Genomic DNA, 18479 nt, shown 5'->3' on the forward strand with positions numbered 1-18479 from the left:
ACAACGCCACGCTAAAAATGAAAAAGACAAACAAACAACAGCACACATGACACAACGTAGAAAACTAAAGAATAAACAACACGAACCCTACCAAAAAACTAGGGGTGATCTCAGGTACTCCAGAAGGGTAAGCAGATCCTGCTCCACATGTGGCACCCGTCGTGTTGCTTATGTGAAAACAAATCCGATAAATAGTCTAATTCGGTAGGTAACATTCATGAAAGGGAAGGGGATTGTAGTTACGACGTAAGGAACATATCCGATATCATTTGTGAAACGGTCATTCCATAACGGTCAACCAACTCGTGATGGCGTCCGTAAAATTTACGAAGGGATGATTTCAACTTCACCATCAAACTTATTCATACTGTTATAATTATATAGCAGGCAAAAATTAATAAATCATACAGAGTATAAATGTGCCTCTTTATTTTTTTATATTTTAGCTTCTTCTTGCTGTTGCAATTTTAGGGGGGACTCAATCTAAGTAAAGTATATCTCTTCTGTTGGTTTCTTTCGAACATTTAATAATAAGGTTGTAATAAAAGTTTTACGTCAATATAATTATATTCTATATTATCCCCCAAAAAATTTCATTTCCGAGTTTCTCGCCCCATAGAAAGAAGTGAACACGAGGTACCGGACGTTACGATGTTAAGTGTTCCGTCAGATCTTTCTGAGAAACAGACAAAATATACAAAAAGAAAAATTAAGGGTACACAATTACAATATACAGGACAGTCAACGTAATTTATTTGAAAGTAGTCCTGTGGTAAAGTGGTATTTTTTCTATATTATATGTTGTATGTAAGTTTGGGTATATCTATATTTTAATCTACCTTATTTTCTTATTCGTGCCCTCAAACGCAAATAAAGTATTTATGAACAAAAACTCAAACACATATCTATGGGAAACAGCTCGCCTAGACGAGTGCAGCAAAGTTTTATTATAATTTATTCAAATGTCCTCAATCACTTTGCCAGCACACTAAGACCGCTGCAGCATACATGACTTGTCTAACAAACATATCTACAATGAGAAAACATGAAATAGAATCTTTCATATCACAAAACCATAATTTCGTAATGTTCTTTTTAACATCTGCAGAAAAAGAATAATGCATTTACAATATTATAAGCTTATACAAAACATATACACAAGGGGGAGAGGGTGGGAGGGGGGGGAACTTCACTGCACTAAGACTGAGCTTCGAATGGTCAAGCTATGAAAATGTATTTTCAATGTTAACTTTTACCGCGACTGACCAGTCCGTGCTATCATACAAAGAACTTTAAACTCTTAACTTTGTTAAGGTGACTAATTGTTATGCTAAAATAATTTAAATATTTTTGTAAACATAAACACATGTTTCCAATATAACAACAAACGCATGTGCTATCGATAGTTAATAAATACATTTTGTTATTATATTATTGCATCATTAAACTATACGGAGTCTAAATTTCAGGGTCGAAATAAAGAATCCATTACGCTTAGATAGTTTCTTGTTTATTGCCCACAAACAAACAAATCTACACGTTTAAATTGTCCTTTTTAAGAAAATTGTTTATTTTGTTACAAGTCCTCGAAAGGAATTCAACTCTCCTTTGTCATCTATTTATATCCGCTTTTTTTGTTTTGATCGATGTATACATACATCTGTAATCAAACATGTATGACATTGACTTTAAAATACCTTGTTTTAACGTACAAATATTAATCTGATAACTCTGTAATTATTTGGCTACAAATCTAGTTTTGACAACTTTGTTAGGATGGTGTATCTAATTTTGGTGTTTGTTTGTTTGTTTGTTTGTTCTTTACAATTGGATTTTGAAGTTATCGACTTGAGTCACACAATTGGACCAACAACTATATCTCTACCGATCAATCCGGCTTTTAACTTCACTGTTCTCGAGAGAAACTTTAATGAAAGATATAAAATATGGTAAGTTTAATAACTAATTGATTTACGCATTTTGTAACATTTATAATATGTACTTTTACTTGTAAAACAAATACAAAGGTTCCAACAACCTTGATCAAAATTAAGTTAGATAAATTTATCCATTTTTTTTGGTCACTTTTGTTCCTTTAGAACTGAAAGTTGATCAATTCATCATTTATTATATATAAAAAAAAATGACATTGACCTTCCTAAATAGGGTTAATCTTGGAAAGTGCTTCAGACACATATGATTTGCATAGTGTTTTTATTTTCATTTTGTTAAGTGCCACGTAAGAAATCGATGTACTAAGTAATGTTTTTGTTTTTATGTTGGATTGCTGTATAATTGCTGTACACCCTATGTTTATTAGCTCTACCGGACCAACGGTTTGATTAGTAGAAACAACTTCTTAATTTCCCTATAAAAGTCGAAATAATTATGACATGTCACAATATGTATAAATGGTTTAACCTCACTACCGTTCTGTATGAAAAAAAATCAATGACCTACCTGATTTAGAATAAGCATAACCATTGACATTAAAGAATAATTTCTGTATAAGTTTTGCAAGAAATTATTTGTTTTAAATAAAAGAATGTTCTGTCGTCATCATAATACGAGTACTGATATGTTCACATGCATCACGTTGAACGTTTTACAATTCAGCAGATTATTCTAAGTTTTAAACTATTCTTCAATAATGAGCAAAACCAAAAGGTTAATTTCGTATACATGTCAGTTTACCCATGTGTTTCTCAATTATTAACAAAATATAGAAAGTTAAATAACAAAAGTACTGTACTGCGAGAAAAATTCAAGAGGGAAAGTCCCTAATCAAATGGCAAAATCAAAAACTCAAACACACCAAACAAAGATAACAATTGTCATATTTCTGAATTGGTAAAGTCAGATTCTTATAGACACAATGATGGGTTAAACCTTGTTTTATAGGTAGCTAAACTCTCCAGTGAAAATTAAAAGTCCTGTTTTCAGTGGCAAAATCAAAAGCCCAAACAAATGATACGAATGGATAACAACTGTCATGTTCCTGACCTTTTGCCACTTTTGTATCATAACTAGTTGATGTCAGAACAATAATTTTCTTAATTGTAGGATAGAGGGGAATTGGTTTGGAATGTCAGAACACACACTTACTCATGTTGATGCACCTGCACACATGTCGATGGGAAAGGAACACATACACGAAATACCATTAGAAAAGCTGATAGGGCCTGTAGTTGTCTTGAACGTAAAAAGAAAAGTAGCGATGGTCCAAGAATATGGCGTTTCCATAAAAGATTTATTTGATTGGGAGCGCCAATTTGGGAGAATACCGAATGGTGCAGCTGTAATAATGAACTCTGGGTGGGATCGACGATATCCTCATCCGTATGCAGTCTTTAATACACGTAACATATCGGATATAAATACGTATCGAGTTCCGAGCTGGACATTCCAGGCTGCTGATTGGCTTCTAACGAATAGACGAGTAATAGCCATAGGGGTTGATACTCCATCCGTTGATTTTTTCACTGGCAAAACACTGCCAGTACACAGAAGAATATTTAGGGATTCTGTCATAGCTCTTGAAGGTGTTGCTAATTTGGATTCTCTACCGCCCCATGGAGCCACTATTTATATACCGGCTCTAAAATTATATCAAGGTAGCGGTTCACCTACTAGAATATTTGCAACCTTTCCAAAATGTTGATCTTTTCTTAATAATTAAAAAAAAATGAAAGTTTAAATATGATAAAGAATACCAAACCTGCGTTGCTTCTCACATTGATAATGTATATCTTCATCCACATTAGCAGTTTTTCTTAATTTTATCAAAACATAATCCTCTATACAACCTTAAACAAAGTCAGCTATAAAAGGTCCCGAAATAACAATAAAAACTTCCAACGAGAAAACTAATTGCATAAATTCATTGAATAAAATCCTTTTTGAGTTTTTCTTGTAGTTCAGAAATTTGTGATTTTCCTTTTGTTTATATATCTCACAGGCATTTTCAGGCAATTTATAAAATGCCTAACCGTGACAGGTATTATACAAAATGACTAAAAATACCTAGTCATTTTGTAAAATGCCTGAAATTTTGAAACAAAATTCAACATATTGCCTATTCAGTTTCAGGCAATCTGTAGAAGAAGGCTATCATTGAGATTCATATGACAACAGTGGACAAAAACACAATATCTTTCAAAGAAAATAACTAATGATTCAGTAGAATTAATGTATTCTTCTAAATCCAACCAGCAAGGTTTGTATTTCAAATAATATGTTCTTTTAAGTGAATTCAAATGAATGTATTTTGATAGGGACAGAAAATTTAGTAACAATTGAAAAAGAAGTTATTCATGTGTGACGTTTGTGCTTATAGAGCAACCAAAAGTGGTCAAACGTTAATTGTTTTACCTGAAAAGGTAATGAAAGAGCTGATGAGGACCCAGGTTTTTCAGTCCAAATGTGGTCGAAGTGCTAAAACCTGACTTTTCGCAAAACAATGAATTTGCAAAAAATCAGGAAAAATTGTGTGTAGCAGTTCTGCCATTCAAACATTTTAAGAAATAATAAAAAAATAGTTGAGTCCTGTGATTGTGTGAATTTTGAATAATTCAGTAAAAATAATTTTTTATTATTTTAAATTTTTTTTAATTCAGTAATTATCATAAATAAAACTGCTCCGATGTTCAGAGCTATCACTTGTTTTCTTTATCATTGCATTCTATAAAATGATTTCAGGCATTTTGTAAAATACCTTTCAATTTTTCCAGACATTTTGTAAAATGCCAAGAAAATTTAGTTATTATGTAAAATGACTGAAACTTGTAGGCATTTTAGAAAATGCCTAAAGTTTTCAGGCATTTTACAAAATGCCTAAATCTAGAAAATACCTGTAACATATACAGCAACAAACGTCAACCATTAAATTACAATATGATAAGAAAAAATGTCCAAAGAAATGCATGTCATCTTCAATCCTTGAAAATTGGAATTCACGAAAATAAAAGAAATGACAGATAAACAACCTTACGAAAAAGGTCATTGTAAAACTTATACTTATAAGGAACAATTCATGCTTTATTTGGCAATGTACCATTCTCTTGAAATATCGATCCAACTTTTTCTTGTAGATAAAATTCTCAACTCGAACCTGAACATGCACAATATATTTACCAGTGTACATTAAGGTAAATAGCTGACACAAATAGGTTGAACGAGTGGTTATTACCTTAATAACCACTCTTTCAACCTCATTTTGTGACCTATATAGTATTTTACTTAGAAATGATTAAGTAACTATGATGCACACAACTAATTGAGCCAATTAATCAAAGATTAAGGTAGTTTTTATTTTATTGTTTCTTTTGATCATAGAGCTCTTTTGTTTACTACCATAATAAAAATACGTCTATTTACAAACGACAATTGACGATATGCAAAATGCCAATTTAAAAAAAAATTTAATAGGTCACTACACCTTTGAATTGGAAGTCACTGTGTCATCAAATATATAAAAAATTGATTGAATAAAAACCCATTTAAATAACCCACTATATATAATAAAAGTTCATGATAGATTTGATATGATTTAAAGATGACCCAATACGTTCAATGCCATATCTTCTATGTAAGGCTACAGAGATTTCGACCACTTAACGTAATGATAGCATATCCGCTTAAAATATCTGGATAGCCTAACATGTTAATGATATAGAGAATAAAAAAAGGTTATAAATAATGGTTATTAAGGTAGCAAATACACAGATTTTTTTATCCCAATTCCCCAGTTTTTAAATGCCGTAACTTTCTTTATTATGCTTGAAAATTTATAAAAAAAGGTATTTATGGATAGCTAACATATTACTCGTTCAAATTAACTGCAAAAGAGTGTATCAAACATTATCTACTTTCATGTGGTAAGGATGTTTACACTAATTACAGATTAATGAGAGAATTGAATACGATAGCGATAATTTGAGACACTCTTTTGCAGCTCCTGCTGTATTTAAAAAGATTTTGTTAAAATTTCCTTTATAGTTTAAGAAATAAAAGATCTTAATTCATTCAAGTGAACTGACCACGATTTTGCCATTAATTGCACAGTAAAGCTCATTATGTTTGGCTTTTAAAAAAAACTTTTAACTTGACATCGTTAATAAAAATCAATTTAACATTATATTGTATGCTTCTAAACGTATATTCCGTAAATACTGTTTACTAATCGGTACGTCACGAATAAAGTATAATTTTGATTATCTGCACTTTACCAGAAATTATGTCTGATAGTAAGTAATAAAACATGCCGATTGACCATACATATCCTATACCAAATTGAATTAATAGTTTCAAATAGAAACGGAATAACAAATTGATTACACTTGACATACCTGCATTGTTAGAAATTTAGAATTATTTATTTGTTTTATTACAATATGGTTTTCCTTCGGCATTTGACACGCTTTCTGTTTGAGCATGTGCGTAATGTCTTTTGTAAAATGTATTAAAAAAAGCATGTATGTGTTTTCGTGCTTCCACCAACTTTACTTTTGGATAATAAAGACTAAATGAATAACTAAAAAATAAATAAAAATAACCCCCCAAAAAAACCACAATCTTGGCTCAGGTATTGAGCAGCATTTACATTGTGAGAAGATGAGAAATAAATGTTGGATTGATTGGTGTTCAAATCGCACTTAGACACAAAAAGGTTTGCTTTGTAATTAACCACATATGAACTGTGCTTACGGTTTGCAAGAGCTAAATATTGAAATCAAAATGGTACTTTAAAAGAGATAGAATGGTCACTGATGAAATGATACTACACTTTTTCATCAAATTTTACCCATCTCAAAAAAGACTCTTTTTTTCTGTCGAACTCTGCTACCGTTTTAGCATTAGCTTTTCTCTTCCTAATGATCAACTTCTTTTCCACTATGAAAACTATTTTGTCTGCAGTAGTTTTTTGGTTAGCCATTGAGTTTGGAATACTTTCAAAATGAATTAAACTAATGACTTTTAAGAAAGATAAGAAGTTAGCAATATCCTTTAACTCTACTTTCCGCTATATAGATGACGTTCTTTCACTAAACAATTCAAAATTTGGTGACTATGTGGAACGCATCTATCCCATCGAATTGGAGATAAAGGATACTACAGATACAGTTAAGTCAGCTTCATATCTTGACTTACATCTAGAAATTGACAATGAGGGTCGGTTGAAGACAAAACTTTACGACAAAAGAGATGATTTCAGCTTTCCAATTGTGAACTTTCCATTTCTAAGTAGCAACATTCCAGCAGCACCTACATACGGTGTATATATCTCTCAATTGATACGATATTCCCGTGCTTGCATTTCCTATCATGATTTTCTTGATAGAGGGTTACTGCTCACAAGGAAGCTATTAAATCAAGAGTTCCAAATGGTGAAGTTGAAATCATCCCTTCGTAAATTTTACGGACGCCATCACGAGTTGGTTGACCGTTATGGAATAACCATTTCACAAATGATATCGGATATGTTCCTCACGTCGTAACTACAATCCCCTTCCCTTTCATGAATTTGACCTACCGAATTAGACTATTTACCGGATTTGTAATCACATAAGCAACACGACGGGTGCCGCATGTGGAGCAGGATCTGCTTACCCTTCCGGAGCACCTGAGATCACCCCTAGTTTTTGGTGGGGTTCGTGTTGTTTATTCTTTAGTTTTCTATGTTGTGTCATGTGTACTATTGTTTTTCTGTTTGTCTTTTTCATTTTTAGCCATGGCGTTGTCAGTTTGTTTTAGATTTATGAGTTTGACTGTCCCTTTGGTATCTTTCGTCCCTCTTTTAAAGCTGATAATTTGAACAATTAGGATACTTTTGAGATGTGTTTTGTGAGATGAAATAAAGAAAAATAAAAATAAACTAAGCAGTGCATTTTGTAAATATACATACTATATAACAACCATATTAAAAAGATTTAGTTTGTAATTTGTGTTGGTTTTTATTTTCTAAGCATAATAAAATTGTCTCAACGCGCGTTAATTGAAATAGCTCGTCTGAATACAATGTTAAATCTATAATAGTATGCATTCGACAGCTTAGTGCATATTAAATTGAATGAACCTTATACAAATATTCTATTATTCAACATTAGATTTATAGCAAAAAAAAATAATTTTCTGTATTAAACCAAGCAAAAAGTTTTTTTTAAATGTAATTGCAATAACTAATTTTGTTAAAAATATGCTTATTTTATTACAATAATAATATTCTATGGCTGGAATTTATGACAGTACACAAATTTTAAAGTTCTAAACCAAGTATGCATGTTGTTGCTGTCTGCAAGTTGCGTATAACATTTTTAATCTAGATTGTAATATATATAAAGAAATAGTATGAGAAGTCTTACAGGTATAAGTATCGTCTTGAGAATAGTGTAAACATTCGGCGGTTTAGATAAGGTTTGTTATATCTATTTAACATGAGATATATGAACTTACATATTTCGTTTCCGAAATTTGAAAAAAAGAAATGCAATGTTTGTAAATTTATTTATTCTATAGACAATGTCTCCAAATATTATTTATTGTAGCTATTACAGAAGCAAAATAAAAACTGAATGAGAAATAAAGTATTCACAGGGTTCTTATTGATGGTAATAACATTAAAGTGAAATGTTTTAAAATATTGAAAAATGATTATAAAAATATCGGCAAATCAGAATTTAAAGTTATTCAGAATTATAGGTCCTCATAATCATTTTGTCGATGAGTTTATTTATAAAAGACATTTAATCATAATGATGCAGTTTGACTGTCCCTCTGGTATCTTTCGTCCCTCTTTTTCAAACTGGTGTCTAATTAAACATAATTAAGATTTTTAATAGTTTCTTAAAAACTGCTTTTTGAATTTTTCTATATGAAATTCAAGGAAATAAATATACAAAATAATCAAGAAAATTAAAATGACATTGTTAGGGAAAACACCTATTCAGATCGGGCTATTCGTAGTGCCTTCTTTAACCATCGTAGAACCATTGGCCACTTTTTCTAGCATTCGGGGACAACTTCGGAAATGCCCGCGTCACACTGTCCCGATTTTTAAGCCGATGGCAACACGATTATGGAAATTTTCAAAATCGGCACTGATCGTATCCAGATCGGGCTATTCGTAGTGCCATCTTTAACCATCGTAGAACCATCGGCCACTTTTTCTAGCCTTCGGGGACAACTTCGGGAAGGGTTCTAAAATTTTTAACATGTTAAAAAATCCCCGAAGGTGCGCCCGATCTGGATACGATCAGTCCCGATTTTGAAAATTTCCATAATCGTGTTGCCATCGGCGTAAAAATCGGGACAGTGTGACGCGGGCATATTGGCTTTACATCTATTGTATAGCAATAGATAACCAGGGTAAAAAGTTTTATTTTTCTTAATTTCGTCTCTATTTCCGAGAATTGGAGAAAAAAAAATATTATTTTATTTTTTTAATTCTTTCATTTAATTGAAAAAAAATGAAAAGAAATATCTGGTAACTCTGATAACCATTTGTTGTCTGATGATACATTTTTAATAATTCCTGTTTAGATGCCCTTGAGTGTCCTCATACGTTATAACAGAATCAGTTTAGTTTTCTATATAAAAACCAGTGTGACAATGCAGTTTTTGGATGACGAATAGGTGTTTTCCCTAACAATGTCATTTTAATTTTCTTGATTATTTTGTATATTTATTTCCTTGAATTTCATATAGAAAAATTCAAAAAGCAGTTTTTAAGAAACTATTAAAAATCTTAATTATGTTTAATTAGACACCAGTTTGAAAAAGAGGGACGAAAGATACCAGAGGGACAGTCAAACTGCATCATTATGATTAAATGTCTTTTATAAATAAACTCATCGACAAAATGATTATGAGGACCTATAATTCTGAATAACTTTAAATTCTGATTTGCCGATATTTTTATAATCATTTTTCAATATTTTAAAACATTTCACTTTAATGTTATTACCATCAATAAGAACCCTGTGAATACTTTATTTCTCATTCAGTTTTTATTTTGCTTCTGTAATAGCTACAATAAATAATATTTGGAGACATTGTCTATAGAATAAATAAATTTACAAACATTGCATTTCTTTTTTTCAAATTTCGGAAACGAAATATGTAAGTTCATATATCTCATGTTAAATAGATATAACAAACCTTATCTAAACCGCCGAATGTTTACACTATTCTCAAGACGATACTTATACCTGTAAGTCTTCTCATACTATTTCTTTATATATATTACAATCTAGATTAAAAATGTTATACGCAACTTGCAGACAGCAACAACATGCATACTTGGTTTAGAACTTTAAAATTTGTGTACTGTCATAAATTCCAGCCATAGAATATTATTATTGTAATAAAATAAGCATAATTTTAACAAAATTAGTTATTGCAATTACATTTAAAAAAAACTTTTTGCTTGGTTTAATACAGAAAATTATTTTTTTTTGCTATAAATCTAATGTTGAATAATAGAATATTTGTATAAGGTTCATTCAATTTAATATGCACTAAGCTGTCGAATGCATACTATTATAGATTTAACATTGTATTCAGACGAGCTATTTCAATTAACGCGCGTTGAGACAATTTTATTATGCTTAGAAAATAAAAACCAACACAAATTACAAACTAAATCTTTTTAATATGGTTGTTAGATAGTATGTATATTTACAAAATGCACTGCTTAGTTTATTTTTATTTTTCTTTATTTCATCTCACAAAACACATCTCAAAAGTATCCTAATTGTTCAAATTATCAGCTTTAAAAGTCATTAGTTTAATTCATTTTGAAAGTATTCCAAACTCAATGGCTAACCAAAAAACTACTGCAGACAAAATAGTTTTCATAGTGGAAAAGAAGTTGATCATTAGGAAGAGAAAAGCTAATGCTAAAACGGTAGCAGAGTTCGACAGAAAAAAAGAGTCTTTTTTGAGATGGGTAAAATTTGATGAAAAAGTGTAGTATCATTTCATCAGTGACCATTCTATCTCTTTTAAAGTACCATTTTGATTTCAATATTTAGCTCTTGCAAACCGTAAGCACAGTTCATATGTGGTTAATTACAAAGCAAACCTTTTTGTGTCTAAGTGCGATTTGAACACCAATCAATCCAACATTTATTTCTCATCTTCTCACAATGTAAATGCTGCTCAATACCTGAGTCAAGATTGTGGTTTTTTTGGGGGGCTATTTTTATTTATTTTTTAGTTATTCATTTAGTCTTTATTATCCAAAAGTAAAGTTGGTGGAAGCATGAAAAAACATACATGCTTTTTTTAATACATTTTACAAAAGACCATACGCGAATGCTCAAACAGAAAGCGTGTCAAATGCCGAAGGGAAACCATATTGTAATAAAACAAATAGATAATTCTAAATTTCTAACAATGCAGATAGGTCAAGTGTAATCAATTTGTTATTCCGTTTCGATTTGAAACTATTAATTCAATTTGGTATAGGATATGTATGGTCAATCGGCATTTTTATTACTCACTATCAGACATAATTTCTGGTAAAGTGCAGGTAATGAAAATTATACTTTGTTCGTGACGTACCGATTAGTAAACAGTATTTACGGGATACACGTTTAGAAGCATAAAATATAATGTTAAATTGATTTTTATTAACGATGTCAAGTCACAAGTTTTTTTTAAAAGCCAAACATAATGAGCTTTGGGTGGTACCCTTATCAAGAAAACTTTAAATTATTTTTTTAACGTTTTGTCTAAATTCGTGACGCTTTTCCCGTCCTAATATAAAAATCTGTAAATAACAGCAGAATATATGTAAAAGGTTGTTTGGTTTTCGTTCCAATCTTGAAATATCACGCATTGAACAAATCACAAAAAGTAAGCAATTGTATATTGTTACATTTCTTGTGAATGTTTCACAAGAATCCGTACTTTTGATTGGGTTGCAACAATCAAAAGGCATTCTAAAATTAGATCTTATTTCCCTATGATATATTTTCAAAAACAATGTTAAATTAATGCATCCAAAAAACAAACGGGAAGCTTGATATATTCGTTATATCATGGTAGAAGTATAAGAATTGATCATTGCTTTGTGTAAATGGTATGTGTTTGTGTGAAAGTTGACCGGTGACACTTGTTAAGTATGGCATGTATGATGTCCCTCGGTAAATCCTCTTTTTAGTTAATCCTGTCTGTTTAAGATGAGAGGGTTTTTTTTTGTGTTGATTCTTTGTTTCTATTTTTGAATATATTTATATGTGTGTGACTAGTATTCGTCTATAATACTTAAGCATCTCTAACATCGTCCTTATTCTTATATACATAGAGATAAAAAGATGTGGTATGAGTGCCAATGAGACAACTCTCCATCCAAGTGACAATTTATAAAATTTATATGCATTTGTAATCGATACGAGACAGTAGCCACGATAAACATAGTCTTTCTTTGTTTCTATAATTCATTTTTTTTATATTCTCCGACTATGTTCCTTGGTCACATATTTCGTTGTTAAAGCGTTCAAAATCCGGACAAAATGTATAAAAAAAACGTTAATTGCAGCAAATATTTCAATTAGAAACATTTAATGTCGCAAAGTACACATCATTTACATTATAAAGACTTGTCAAATATATCAGGCTTATAATTGTGTACACTAGGGTTTCGTAAAATACCGCAGCAGCTGTATAGCCGCTATGTCCTAGATACCTTTCTATGTTAAACGATGGCTAAATATCTAGGCTATCCATTTAAGGTAGCACAATAGATTTTTTAACTTCCATCTCCAACCTTTAAAATGCTGTTACTTTGTTTAAACTGCATATAAATTAATAAAAGAGGTATACATAGATACATAAAAATAATCTTTTAAATGTATGCAATATTTTTGATATGCAATCATTATGTAATCAATTACTTTGCAATTAATGGCAAAATCGTGGTCAGTTCACTTGAATGAATTAAGATCTTTCATTTCTTAAACTATACAGGAAATTTTAACAAAATCTTAATCAATACAGCAGGAGCTGCAAAAGAGTGTCTCAAATTATCGCTATTGTATTCAATTCTCTCATTAATCTGTAATTAGTGTAAAAATCCTTACCACATGAAAGTAGATAATGTTTGATAAGGGTTAATTTGAAAGAGTAATATGTTAGCTATCCATAAATACCTTTTTTATAACTTTTCAAGGATAATAAAGAAAGTTACAGCATTTAAAAACTGGGGAATTGGGATAAAAAAAATCTGTGTATTTGCTACCTTAATAACCATTAATTATAACCTTTTTTTATTCTATATATCATTAATATGTTAGGCAGCCATTCGAAATGAAGGGGGACACAATTGGGTTTCAGTCAATTAAAAACACTTACTGCAAACATTACCCATATGTTATCAATCGACAATACTGCATTGTAAAATCCTCCTTGTAAAAAGTGACATTAGAATGGCAATCATTTTAATTAAATGATAAGTAAACTACCAGTTGGTATTGTAAACATACAACACGTACACATATATACCTATATCTTGATTTTTTTATTTCAATTTCATGACAAGTAATTGCCACTTTAATATTAAATGTCGACTGCATCGTTGTTCACAATACAATCTCATTGCAAATCCCATTTGTGACTTTACTCTATTTCCTGTAATATATAAGGTACTCAAATCTGATTTTTTGAGAAATAGAACAAGGTTAATATCTACGTACGCAATGCAGAGTTTTAAGCAAACATTTATCTAAACGTATTGAAATAAAACACAATTTTACGTTTGGATAAGATATATGACATGGCTTATTTAAAATTGGATATTGAATATTTAGAGATTTAATGAATATGTCACGGACAGAATGAAAACCCCGGTTCAATATTTACCTTAAAGTTTGTTGCGCGTAATCTTTTCATTTCTAACATTTACCTAATAAGACAATAAAATATTAAACAATGTCCAATAATCGCAAAGCTATCGGTCTGATAAAAAAATTAAGTTTGTATTCGTTCATAGATTTGTTTTCTATGTGTTATCCTTCTACGTCATCAGCTTTAATCATTTGTCAATGTATAAATACCATTATTTGAGAAGATAAAACTTACAAACAATTAGTGAGCAGCTCAATATGAATAGTTTTACCGTTATCTTATTAGCTGTGGTTTATGTTTATTGTGGTAAGTCTTCTTTTTTTCACAAGATGAGTATCAGATAAAATTTGTTAATTGCTAGCTTTTAACACATTTCATGCTTATTCAGGATAAGAAACAAATTAACAAAGAAATTCTTGCTGTAAGATATTGACCGAGCCGATTTGCGGAAATATGACTGCATAAAAGAGGCTATTTTGGATAGTGACTTCTTTCCCCGGAAAACATCACCTAGTACCTTTTCGAAGGAAATGTTAAATTGGTTATAAAACGTCAATCTTCAACGGAATTGACGTTTCTGTTCAGACTAGTCAGTAGTGTTCCTACCAACAATTTGTTGGACATTCTGGTTATACAATTTGAATTTCGATTGTCTCTGCAGTTCCATTTTAGTTTTTTTATTGTTTTGCGTTTTTTTTTAGAAGAAAAAAAATTGACTAATTTTAAAAATGATTGAAATTCATTGATCTTCAATTATAAATAAAAGTTGTAAGAACAGACTCATAATTTTTATCCTTTATGACACTTGCTTCAAATTAAAAGAGAGGGCTTCTGTGGCCGAGTGGGCTTAGTAGTTACTACTGTTATCACTAGCCAGTTCAGTTCTAAGGTTATGAGTTCGAGCCCATTTAAACTGGTGCACTCGACTTCAGTCTTTACTGACTAGGATTGTTAGTTTTTCTATCGAAGGTTGTTGGTTTTCACCGGGCACTCTGGCTTCCTCAACCAATAAAAACAGGCTGCAACGGAAAAACCTAAAAGCGGTGCTTAGAAGTGGCTTCACAACACTAAAAACTAAAGTTAAATCAAAATCAGATAGAAGGCTGAGTCAGATCAGTATTATCTTACGATTTATAATATATCAGGAATACAAATAAAAAGTTATTCTATTTGCTCTCAAAGTTCCAAATCTATATTTAATTATCTAATTATGTTTTTGCTATAGGAAATTGTTTCGATGAAATATGGATAAAAACTTTGAACAGTGGGAATGTCGATGCAAGTCAAACACCGGATGTGTTTAACTATTACACAAGCTTATCCGATTACGGTATTTTTCCTTCACAAAACCAGTTCAGGATCAGCGTGGAAGCTTGTGACAACTCCTTTATTCTCTTATCTGCTGCAAAGAATCTGCAGTCTCTGGAATTTTATGAAATATGCATTGGTGCAAAAGCTAATAAAAAGTCAGTTTTTCGTCGGAAATATAACGCTGTTAACATCATTTCTGATTCTACACCTGGCATATTAAGCTGCACAGAGAGAACAACACTGTTTGTGATATGGACAACCAACGGTGAAATAACCGTTTTTAAAGAAACTAATATCGGAACAGAAACGGTAATGACATGGACAGATCCGAATTCAATACCTATAAACGGAATAGGAGTGATGACTGCTTGGGGAGCAGACGGACTTTGGACTATAGAATATTCCTGTAAGTGAACTAATTTAACATGAATTAATGTAATTTATATTAACTTCTGTAAATACATTTAAGCTCAGAAATCTCAAACTTGTTCAATCTATTTTGTTTGAATGTGTTACTGTATTCAAATTTGAATCTTATTTTATAAATGCTATTCTAACTGCACAAGACGTTTTCACTTCTTCGATTACTAGTATGTAAAAGGGCAAACATCTAAAGGCTGTATACCGGAATGGTTTGTGTCGATCTTCAAAAGACAGTTATTTCAATGATTGGGAGTTATTTCCTGATAAGAATAAATTCCTCTTCAAGAATCGGAACGAATTAGGAATAATCTGGACGGTTTTCTTTTGCTATACTTGGTTATAAAATTATTCAGTACGTCTTTAGGGTGCATGTATTTAAGTTTCATTGACATATACTATGGTTTATTTTCAATCCAGTAATGATTGTTTACTGGAACTTCGAATATTCGTATGAATGCCTGTTGTCTGATTTTCAGCCTTTCTTCATATTTTGCAAAGGCAGGTATCTAAATTTGTGGTACAGTTTCCACAATTCGAGCTCGAACCTAACCTATAAACCGATATAAATCACCAAAATGCAACAATAAATTTATAATATGATGTAGTTGTGTTCAATATACATTGGAACTTTGGTTGACTAGTGGAGGATCCTAAAGTCACGGAGATTTTAAATGATCTTTTAAAAGAATAAAATACAGGTGTTCAAATCTGTTTGCCTCAAGATCTATTATTTTTAGGGATGAACCTAGTTACGTTTGGTATCAGTACTTTGGATTTATTTTCCTTATGCCGTGTTTTTAAGAAACAGAAACTAAATATGCCATATATTTTTCATTCCTCACATTCGTCGTTTGGTCTTAATTCACACATGTCTGACATACTGAATGTATAGAAACAACTAGCACAAAAGGTAAATTGTGTAGAAATGACGTGTTCGCTCTGTTACTTCTAAAACTATGCCAGTCTCTTGAAGGTTTTTTTTCTATAACAACTTTGAATACTCTTTACAAACCTGACCCGATTCATTAATTTGAAGTCGAATGTAGTCGCAACTGAAATTAAGTTAATCAATTCATTGACACAAGTATGGATACAAAATTGACCGTTACTGGTTTTTAGATTTTTTATTATACCGATAAAATTTCCATTGACGATTTTCAATGATTTCGTCACTTAGTCACAACATAAACATAAGAAACATGAAAAACATAAGAAACATAATTTGAATTAAATCAAAGAATCAATTGTTGATATAAGAAATATAATCGATATCACTTAAACACAGTTAACATACCTTGCAAATATTATTCTTTCTCTTTAAGCCAACTTCATTGGACGATATTGCGGTGTTCTTGGTACCTACGGTAACATGAAATTACTTTCAACGTCAACACAACCTAGTAGAATGAGCTGTTTATCAAAATGTTCACCAGATAGTGACTGTCTTGGAGTCAACATCAATCAACACACCAACACCTGCGAGCTAGTGTCTGGGATGCAGGTAATCGAGAAGACAAACAATCCGAACTGGTCATTCTATACAAAATGTTTAAACGGAACAACGATGTGCTTAGCTTGTATTGTTTAATTAGACGTTTTCAAACTGAAAATTATACATACATGTATACGTTTTAATAACACAGTTAACAACAGAAAATGATACAATTACTTGAGTAAATATCATGATAGATTGAGATTTTTCAACAACATATTTGCAATTGTAATGAAACTGCTGGGGTCCCATAAAAACATACTATACTTTTATAAAATTAATAGTCAGAACTCTTTCGCCATATTTTCCACGAAGAAACTTTTATTTCTTTTTGTGTGTACACCAACACAAAAATAATTTAACGTTTAAATCCTGTAAAATATTGATAATCTTTTGTCAGTCTTCTGTTCGAGATCAAAAGACAAAAGACTTGTAGCAATTACTGGCATGACATTATTGAACGATTTTGTCTTCATCATATCACTCATTATCCATCTTGATTAAGCCAATATCATTCCAAAAAGTGTGTTCATATAATGCAATGTAGATGGTTTCTATGCTTCACTACTTCTGATTTCATTGTCTATCTCAAAACTTTGTATATAAATTTTCTAATCGGAGATACCAGGATTAAAATATATAAATTAATATTAAAATATAAATTCATATCGTTGTAATAGAACATACAACATCAGGGAATTGATATTAATCTTGAATCAATTTACTTTTGATACATTTTTTGTGAGGGGAGATAATATAAATTCTTACTATACAATCTCCATATTATTTTGTTTAAAAACTTATTTTCTGTAAACTATTTTTGCAAGGAGAGGCTGAATGTCAGTTTGGGTATTTATCGATGCTTGATTTAAAACTTGTAATAGATATATTGACAAAAAACACTTTTATAGGAATGTTTTATAACTAATTGAATAGTATGATATTTTATGATCTGATGCATGATGTAATGAAAAAGAAATAAGGAGATGGTGGCATGATTACAAATGAGAAAAAATAAATGTAGAAGTCAGCAAATCAAGGTCTTCGTACATATATAATAAAGTAATTTTTGTATACAATGTGCATACAATTTACAATTATTGTTATCTAATGGTTAAAAATAATAAGAGGAGAAAGAGGCATAAACAAATTATTGTTGTTCCTATTTTTCTTGAAGTATTTTAAAACAGGAAGTACTTTGAAAATAAGAGCAACTCACGTTAAATACATGTATAGACCATAGGGTAAGAAAAATTTATAGAGCAGATACTTGGATAATTTTACAGAGGTTAAGTATATGTTCTGTTCAATATACAAAATAATCATGTTCTGGACAATCAAAACCGAGACAACCAAAACTTACCGTAATGACCTTATGTAAATTTGCTAGAATGTTTTTGTTGTCATA

The 18479-nt window shown here is 30.8% G+C and overlaps 1 protein-coding gene across 1 annotated transcript; it reads left to right on the plus strand.

The window, feature by feature from the left end:
- Positions 1–1723: 1723 nt before the first annotated feature.
- Positions 1724–3666, plus strand: LOC139487153 (isatin hydrolase-like). Its single transcript, XM_071272130.1, has 2 exons — positions 1724–1949; positions 3064–3666. The coding sequence occupies exons 1-2, from the start codon at positions 1777–1779 to the stop codon at positions 3659–3661; spliced, it is 771 nt and encodes a 256-aa protein (XP_071128231.1). The 5' UTR covers positions 1724–1776; the 3' UTR covers positions 3662–3666.
- Positions 3667–18479: the final 14813 nt, after the last annotated feature.

The sequence above is a fragment of the Mytilus edulis genome, chromosome 8 (genome assembly GCF_963676685.1).
Source record: "Mytilus edulis chromosome 8, xbMytEdul2.2, whole genome shotgun sequence".
Classification (NCBI taxonomy): Eukaryota; Metazoa; Mollusca; class Bivalvia; order Mytilida; family Mytilidae; genus Mytilus; species Mytilus edulis.

Bases quoted from the DNA above. Each gene is read 5' to 3' on its own strand.
- LOC139487153 (XM_071272130.1), top strand. From the start codon at position 1,777: ATGGTGTATCTAATTTTGGTGTTTGTTTGTTTGTTTGTTTGTTCTTTA. The intron at 1,950-3,063 runs GTAAGTTTAATA...TCTTAATTGTAG, and splicing joins AATGAAAGATATAAAATATG to GATAGAGGGGAATTGGTTTG.